Source organism: Merops nubicus, unplaced genomic scaffold, assembly GCF_000691845.1.
Source record: "Merops nubicus isolate BGI_N331 unplaced genomic scaffold, ASM69184v1 scaffold40569, whole genome shotgun sequence".
NCBI classification, from domain to species: Eukaryota; Metazoa; Chordata; class Aves; order Coraciiformes; family Meropidae; genus Merops; species Merops nubicus.
The window spans coordinates 19,861-29,367 of NW_008633791.1; the positions used below are offsets into that span (position 1 = coordinate 19,861).

The 9,507-nt window shown below is 36.8% G+C and overlaps 1 protein-coding gene across 1 annotated transcript in view; it reads left to right on the forward strand.

The window, feature by feature from the left end:
• The window catches only part of LOC103780669 (protein unc-13 homolog C-like), a gene marked incomplete at its 3' end in the record, with an annotated part of 16,796 nt that extends 9,230 nt beyond the window's left edge, over positions 1-7,566 (forward strand). The window contains exons 3-6 of the mRNA XM_008948359.1: positions 4,238-4,364; positions 5,182-5,278; positions 5,718-5,861; positions 7,489-7,566. Coding sequence (XP_008946607.1) covers positions 4,238-4,364; positions 5,182-5,278; positions 5,718-5,861; positions 7,489-7,566 — 446 coding nt within the window. The remainder of the gene's footprint in view (positions 1-4,237; positions 4,365-5,181; positions 5,279-5,717; positions 5,862-7,488) is intronic.
• Positions 7,567-9,507: the final 1,941 nt, after the last annotated feature.

Below are 9,507 nucleotides of genomic sequence, written 5' to 3' on the forward strand. Positions count from 1 at the left end.
AAGTACCCAGATGTTAACTCCTACATTTATCTAAATCATAGGTGCATCGTACTGGTGCAATGTTCCCACAGCCATTCAGAGAGAGGAGTACCAATTCATTCTTAATCAGTGTAACTCCTCATGGGACTTCCTTAAGAGCTCTTCCTCCACTAGCTGTGCTCGGTTTGTGCCATGCATATACTTCCTAGTTATATGACCAAAAGTTTGAAAACAGCAGGTTTTCTGAAACAGCAGTTCTGAAAGAAATAGATAAAATATTCAGCTGGTAGTGTCCAGAATGATTGGTAACTAGTTATTGCAAATCATATATCACAATGGTTGAAAATAGCATCTGAATTTTGAAGGGAAATTTTTCAGTTAATCCAAACACAATTCCTTCATGCTTAGTCTCAGTCATTTCCATTTTAATAAACGTGTGACAGCATGTATGTAACAGTCAAACCCACTGTGATATGATTACACACAAATATTCTTTGTAGTAGTTGTTAATCTCTGAAATGTTACTTTTAAAGCCTGGAAACTGGACAAGCTTTTTTCATTAGATAGTCATGTATATGTAGTCAAATTGTTTATTTTTTACAGATGAATTTCCTTCTTGCAGTTCTTGTTCATGAGGATTGAAAAAATTATTTAAAAGACCTCATTAGAATCCTTCAAGCAGTTTAACTGTATGTTGTTACAAGAAACAATGGCTAGAAAACTGGTGTAAAAAAAAAAATTGTTCTTATATTTTGTATGCAAATAAGGGAAAATTAGAGTTGCACAAAATATCAGCTTGATTACCTGAATATAAAAATGTTCATCTTTTATGAAGGTCAGTAGTTTACTTTTGTTTTCCTTTTTTAGCAACTAACACATGCAAAAAATTACCTGGATACTCAGAGTGATGTTATTACCACAAGCTTAAAAAGGCAAAAGGATTCTGTAGTGAACAAGATTGTATTCCAGCTTGTTAAAAGGCGTTATGCCTTTAGCATCATGTAGATTTTTCTGCTTAGTAAGTCACTTTATGACTTTATTGACAAAATACTATGACAGTACAAACATCAAACCAAAATATAATAGTTATATTGCAGCTTTATTTTGTTTGCTGCCTTAAGAAAATCTTTTGCTTTCTCTAGCAATTGCTGGAAAAATGAGCAAGAAATGAAAAATTATTCCAAAGTCTTGCTCTTTGGTCACAGGCCCGTGAGGGAAGGTACCTTGGACTGTAGTCCTTCCTACGATGTCTCTTTATACATTTTGCTGTAGTGAACATTTCCTTTCAATTAGATTATTTTGCTGGATACTGTGTCACCAGGTCCATGACTGATTTCATCACACATCAAACATATTTACATATATTATTGCATTCCACATAATAGTCTTTAAAAAAATTTTTTTTTTAAAAAAAAAATCTCTTTCCTGGCTACACAAATAGTATCTGAATGGAAGAATTTTTTTTCCCCCTCAATGCTGTTGCTTACTGGAAGTCTTCTTAAAGGTGTTACAGTAACTGTAATTTGTACAACTTTATACAGATTTTTTTTGTGGTTGCAGTTGCAGTGTCTGTTACTGCAAACCTGTGAAAAGAACAGGTGCAATAGAGTGTTACCTCTAAGGGATATTAAAAAAAAACCCAGAGTGTAATCAGTACTGTAAGAAAGGATACTCTTACTGGAACTGTGATAGATAAAAGCAGCTAAAGTACCCCTCCACCCCCCCCCAGCACACACACTATTGTTTACAGATTTTACAGTTTACAGGAATCCTATCAGTATTTTTTTTTCATTGATTCATGATTCAGTAATATAGAATAATGTTCTGCTATCACTGATGGAAACTGCAAAGATCCTAACCTTTCATAACAATGAAACTCATTGGATTAACAGATGCTTATAAAAATATACTGCACTGCAAGGAAGGTTTCATAAAAGTAGCAGCACAAAAAAAAATAGAAAAGATATTAATAATGTTAGTATTCTATCATAATGTCTGAGGAGTGCATTTGGACAGTATACCCTGTATTGCCTCACATTTGCATTAACTTGTGCAAGTTCTTCAGAAACTAAGAGTGCAATCTGTGGATCCTACTCTACATTCAGAATGCCTTCAGTGATGTTCCAATATTTTCTAACTGAAATCTGTTGTTTCTGTGGATCAACCCATCTAATGTCATACAGCTGAAACTGTCGTGGGATGGCTCATATAGGCACCTTTTTTTTCTGTTCTTTGCTTTATATAAACTGAAGAGATAATATTCTTGGATACAAAATGACTTTGTGGATCACGTGAAGTATTTTCTGATATTCTCATTGGTTAATATTAGGAATTGAGGATACATTTTTCACTTCTATGTAGCTACAAGTAATACCCTAGGAGACTTTTAAAATATTCTTTCCAAGGTATAACAGCCTGGAGAAAAAAACCCTCAATTATTCACGAATGTCTTTCATGCTCCTTTCTAATAAGTTATAATTTAGATCTTGATCTAAGAAAAAAACTATCAATGAATGGTACTGTGTAAGTAATGTGTTTTCCCATAATTTGCAGCAGCTCGTTTCTAAAATTAAAATAAGCATTTGTTTGGTTTGTGCTACTGGAGCAAGCATACTTAAGTTGCATTGTATAGTCTAATAAGTCATTCATGCAATGCTTGAATGAGAAAATGCTATTTATTTCAGAAATCTGCTCTTTTGGATACAATAAAAGATAGATTTTTCTTAATAATGGCTTAAGCGGTAGATGTGCAGTGCATTTGATAGCAGTAAGATAATTATTCTCAGTCAAAGACCAGTCTCACTTGTAAGAACTACTTTTCATTGAGCAACTGTTTGGTCATCTAACTGTCTGCAATAATACATTGTAGAAAAAAATTCCTACCAGTATAAGAAAAAAAAGATTCCTTAGGTCTGTAGAAAATAAGAACCATGAGAGCAGGCATTCTTCTTTCTCTCTGTCATTCTGTTTAAGGCTCATAACCAATGGTGTTATGCTAGGGAGATGTTGTAGTGTTCTCAAGTAGCAATTGGACATTAACAAATGCAGTGTTTAGACAGAAACCGATTTACTGATTTTTTTCTGGAGTGTGATGAGAAGGCACGGACTGTGAAAATGTGAACACAATGCTGAAAAGGCAATAAGAGCCCACAGGGGCACTTCATAAGCCAATTCCCACAAAACTTAGTGATTCACTGCATAATGATGTGCTTCTGGAACACTTGTTTCCTGTAGGGCACAGTGATATTACTGAAGTGTTGGTTTGATATAATAATAAAACTAAAACTTTCCTGCTAAGGGACCTGGTCAGATCTGAAAAGCACAGGCAAGGCAAATTTTAGGAAGCTGTGAACAATAAGTGAAGGAAGGATTACTCTGCCCAAGATTTGTGGAGTCATGATTTCCTGGTGTGGGAGAAGGAAATGAAAGATTTGAGCAAGGATAAAGTGCCTGTTAGCTAACAGGGTGAAAAAAATGGAGCTGTCCAGTGCATGAAGTGGCTGAATGGGAAAGACTGCAGAGCATAGTCAATAATCTAAAAAAAATCCAAGTGTAATTCTGAAAGATAGATGAGTGTTGGTTCAAAACCAATCAGATCAGACTTATTAAAATGCAGAAAGTGATTACAAGTGGCTCCATGACTCCTGCCATCTATGATCTGCATATCGAGTATGTTGAAAACAGGAGGACAGTGGGAAGGTAGCGAAGACCATTTTAAAAACTTAAGAAGTGCTTTATTTAACCAGCTTTTCTACTTGTGTCATAACTGTAGAGCTGTGGAGTTGTCTACTCTACCTTTCTCTATAACTATATGTGATAAATGCAGCCCATTTACTAATGCAGGTTTCACAGATCCATACGAGACTGGCATTTATTGTTGTTACTTCATTTGGCTACCACAGAGCTATAGTAATCTTTTCTAACTTGACATCCAACACAGCTTCTTAATCGTTTTGTAAACCAAAGAAGAATCTAAAGAACAGGATGACAGCAAATTTGTGGGTTTTCCTCATTGCAGTGAAGAATGTTGAAAAGCCTAACTTGTGGTCTTTGTTTTGTTTTGTTTTGTTTTTCCTAAGGGTACTCAGAAGCCAAAGATTGAAACTGTGGGTACAATTACCTCTAAAAAAAATCAAACCAATTGTGCTTTAAAATGCAAGTACTGTATTATTATGTCACTAATGCACTGAGGTACAAGAACGTTATTTACTGTTGGAATGCTGTTAAATGGTTGTTATTTCAACTCCTTCTGTTACAGAACATGAAAAGCAGCGGTTATGCAAAAGCACAGATTATATGAATTTGCACTTCAAAGTTAAATGGTTTTATAATGAATATGTGCGAGAACTCTCTGCTTTCAAGGATGCAGTGCCTGAATACTCTCTGTAAGTAGTGTATGGGGAAGTCTCCAATGAGTTTGGGCTTGGTGCAAGGATTATTTTGGCTAAATATTTATGCTCAATTTTGTGCAAGGTCTCAAGGTGTGACTGACAACTCTTTGCCCACATCTCAAGCACTGACAACTCTTTACTTTTCACACTTGCTCCTCTTTAATTCTTCAGTCTACCAAATTAAATAGTCCAGGTCTTAGAGGTGTGATTATCCATTTCATAGAACACCTTAGGCAAACTGCAGGTCTTCATAGATGACAAAATCTTTTGATCAGAGAATGCCCAAGGAAGGTATGAAATGTGGGAACAGCAGCAGTATTAGTCATAGGCCCCTGCATTTGTTTCGTACCTAAATTTGGATAAAGATGCAGTGCTTCTTGCATCTTTACCAGTGACGTTTTGTTAAACACCAGCGATATTTTATTAAAGCAAAGTTTTATCCAAGTTATTGTACATACAGATAAAGAAAAAATGCTAACAAAGAACCAATACCGATAAAAGACACATTCTAAAATTTATAAAATGTGCAGAATATGATCCCCTGCAAAACATGGATGTATTTCTGTGATGTCTATCCCTAATTTTATAGCACTACAGTAGGCCAGTTAGAATATTGTGAAACTGAAGCCTGAAAGACTTTTTGGTAGCCGCAGTATCTTTGGTGACAAAACTTTTTCTAGCATAATGGACTTTTTAGCAACTAGAACAGATGTGAAGACACAAGATGCCAAACTGCGGGGTGGTATGGCATTTTTCCTCTTGGGATGTTCATGAGAGGTACTTAATTTATAAATTTTTTTTTAATTTTCAGGTGGTTTGAACCATTTGTCATTCAGTGGCTGGATGAAAATGAGGATGTCTCAATGGAATTTCTTCATGGAGCACTAGAAAGAGACAAAAAAGATGGGGTGAGCTTTTACTTTTTAAAGAAAAGAATGAAGAAAGTATTAAGACAGCTATTTGGTATTATAAAACCAGAAATACACTTGGTCCCACAGTATCCTTATTAGACCTCAGAATATATGCAATCAGTAACAGTTCTTGGAAGATAATCCTATGGACAACTTTCTCTTCTCATTCCATCTGTCTAAATTCCCCACAAGCTTCAATCTATGGTTTCCCTGATGTGATATTGATGTAATGAAAGAAAATCTTGGTTTTATTTTTGACAGGTTTGAAAGCAATAGGAGTGTGAAAAGCCACATTTTTCAGCATTATCAGTGAGATTTTTTAAATTTTATTTTTATTTATTATGTGATTCTAGGAAGAATTTCAAGTGTAAGAAAATCAGTTAATATGTTTTTTATCTGTGGACAAGTATTAACTCATTTGAATGTTTCTCTCTAGTTTCAGCAAACATCAGATCATGCCCTCTTCTCTTGTTCTGTGGTTGATGTCTTCACACAGCTCAATCAAAGCTTTGAGATTATCAGGAAACTGGAGTGTCCTAATCCAGAAGCACTATCTCATTTAATGAGAAGATTTGCAAAGGTAAATTAAAACCAGTGCATCTCAGATAGGCTTCAGAAAGAGTGATATTGTGTTGCCATGTACTTAAAAGCTAAGTAATTCCAATTTAGAATCAATCACTCCTTAGAATTAATCACTGACTGGGATCCTTGGAAAGATCTGCTGTCTGTGGCTTAACACAGTTTTTCATCTACCATGTCAAAATCTTTACCAATTTGAGAAGTTCTATGCTCTATGAGATTTCATATGTGTGTGTGTATATATATATAAATGTTACATATATATATGTATGTTATGCAAATCTTTTAATGGAGCAATTGAATGAAATGCCGTTATCTAATTAGTCAGTGCAATAAAGTATTGTTGTTTGAAGCCCTGAGGTGGTAGTTCTTATTCATCTGCTGTGTGATAAACTCAGCCTAGTTGGGCCATCTTTCTATTTGGACTGAAACACTTCCTCACAAGCTTTAGACTTCCATTATAGTCCTGATGGTTTTTTAAAAAGTTTGCATTTACATCTATTCCTGTTCTTCCATTGTGATGATTTTCCATTTGCAAACAAGGTTCCCAGTCACATGATTGTTGTAAGGTCAGCTCACATTGCCAGGCTTTGAACAGTGCTCTCTTGGTTTTATATTTTCCTGTTATATTTTTAATCTAAGCATTGTGGCCCTTGAATGGCTGGGGTTTGAACCCTGAGCCCCCGAATTAAGGTTGACATATGGGTGATTCCCACAGCCCTTCATAAAGAGGCGGTGAATTTGCCTTATAGCTTCCCCCCAGGGTGCGGCCGGCCCTGCAGGGAGAGCCAGAAGGGAAATGAGCCCCAGGGGTCCCGCATTGAGTTGACAAAGGTCAGGTGTCTGCTTGGGGATAAAAGCTGGGACCACTGGCAGGGAGTCAGGAGTGTCTGTCTGTGGAGTGCACTCCACAGAGTGTCCTGGTTCAGGGCAGACCTCCTGACTCTCCCTGGAGCTGGGCCCCAGTCTGCTTAAGACCTTTGAGAACGCTGGTGGATCAGGTGAGAGTCACTATGTGGTCACCTTTCTCTTATGTGTTCAGCTTGCTGGTCTGGCTGTTTCCCATGCCAACTGTGGACAACCTCGGGTCTCTGTTTGTACCACCTGTTGTGGGCCGAGTTACATCCTTTGTGAGATCACTGGGGTTAGAGTCAATTATGTACCAGCTGATTGATCTGTTTGTACCTCCAGCAATCATTCATGGAATGTCCTTCTTGTCTACAATGCAGTCTGTGTATTGGTTGATCTTCCTGCTGGTGGTGGTATCATGTTTGTTGAGCCTGGTCATTGGCAAAACAGGCCCTAAAGGATTTAGTGAGCTTGGTATTTTTCCACTATGTAGCACATTGCAAGGAGTAGAACTGAGAACAGTATAACTAAAATTAAAGTATGTCTGCTATTGAAGATTACATTCCTTTATGAACAGCTCACCATCTATTGTCGAGGGATTTGAAAGTGTGCTTACTAAGATTGTTTATATTATACCTAAAATATTACTATATACTAGATGTGTAATCTAACCTGTGAAATCTATAACTTATATAAACCTCCTTTTTTTGTGGTGTTTTTAATTATTTTTGTTTTACATGATGAAAATTACAATTTAAGATACTCTTCTCTTCTCCTAGACTATCAACAAAGTACTTCTTCAGTATGCTGCAATTATTTCAAACTACTTCAGCTCATATTGTGATAAAGACAATGTGGTGAGTAAAAAGTTGTGGTTTGTTACTGCCTCAGAAATTACCTTTCAATGACTTACTGTACTTTTCGATCAGTTTTGTATAGGAGAAAAAACAGGAATGGAGGAGAAATTTTTTGGTTTGCTTTATTTTTTTAAAAAGGTCAGCACGTTTTCATACCTGCTTACATCAGTGTGCAAAAGATGGAGTAGGTAAAATTAGTTAAGAATCATAGATAATCATTTCAGTGTTAATGTAGAAGAGATCTTGACAAGATTGTCAGAAATACATGGCTTAAGAACACCCTAATTCTTCCCCATGTTCTCTGTATTGTGAGGCAATTCCATCAATCTAGAGGTCACCAGCATATATACAATAATAGAATTCAGAAAGAACTCTATTGCAACTAAACATCGATCATTTGTGGTTCTTCTCATAAGCCATTTTCAGCTGGCACAGAGTTGATTTGCTTTCTAGTAGCTGGCAGAGTCCTGTGTTTTGGGTTTAGGGTGAGAATAACGTTGGTAACACACTGATGTTTCACTTGTTGCCAAGTAGCGATTATCCTAAGTTCAGGGTTTTTCAGTTGCCCACGGTCGGCCAGCAGGCAGGTGCACAAGAAGCTGTGGGGGAGCATGGCCAGGACAGCTGACCCAAACCAGCCACCGGGATATTCCATATCATGGAATGTCATGCCCAGGATATAAATGCTGGGGACAGTTGGCCAGGAGAGGCCAAACGATGCTTGGGCATTGGTCAGTGGGTTCTCAGCAACTGCACTGTGGATCACTTATTTTCTCTCGGGATTCATTTCTCTCTCTTCATTATATTCCTTTTCATTACAGGTTTTTTTGTTATCATATTTTATTATTATTTTAATTATTATATTGTCATTTTTGTTGTTAAACTGCAGTACTTTAAACCCACTTGTTTTACCCTTTTACTAATGCTCCTCCCCATCCCACGGGGAAGGGGGAAGATTGGATGAGTGGCTGCATGATGTTTAGTTGCCAGATGGGACTAAATCAGGATAATTACAACAGACTAGATTTAGTAATTTTTCAGGCCACAGATATATTTGCTTAGAGGAGAGATTTTTACTATTCTGTTCCTTTTACATAATTTTGTCTGAAACTGAATTAATAAAGTACCAAACTCAAAACATTATTATTAAGTAGAAGTTTTCTATACGGGCTTTACAGAGAAGTGACTTTTATGTGTCATGTCTCACATTTAGCTTCCCATTGCAGATATTTTCAATCTTGAAGCCCTTTGCAATAAAGGCACTGAAAAGACTCACTTCATGAGATATCCACACATCTTTCTTCTGACGGTACTATATATTTTCAGCATCTGAAAAGAGCAAAAGCACCAGGCCAAGTTTGACAACCATTATGTAAGGAGAATCAGTCTTATAGCTGTAGAACGCTAGGAAATATGGCAGTATTAGGATAGACGACTTTAATTGGAAGAGACTAACATCAGTCATCTAGTCCAACTGCCTGAGCACTTTAGGTCTGACCAAAAGTTAAAGCATGTTATTAAAGGCATTGTCCAAACGCCTCTTAAACTCTGATAGGCATGTGGCATTGACCACTTATAAGAAGCCTGTCCCGGAGCTCGACTACACTCCCAATAAAGGAATGCTTCCTAGTGTCCAGTCTAAACCCACTGATGCAGCTTTGAACCATTCCCACATGTCCTGTTGCTGGATACTAGTTGATATATGATAGATGATTACACCGTATTACCAGGGGTTTTCCCCACAATCTAGCAGGATGTAAATCTTCATACATTTCTAGCTTTACAGGTATGACTTCTACATAATCCTTACCTCTTTTTCCTCCAAGGCAAATACAGAGGTGAAAAGAACACAACAATCTCTCTTTCTAGTACAGAGGAGTGAAACTATTACATGTCTTGTACTTTAGTGTTAATCAGTCCAGAGGGACCTGGACAGGCTGG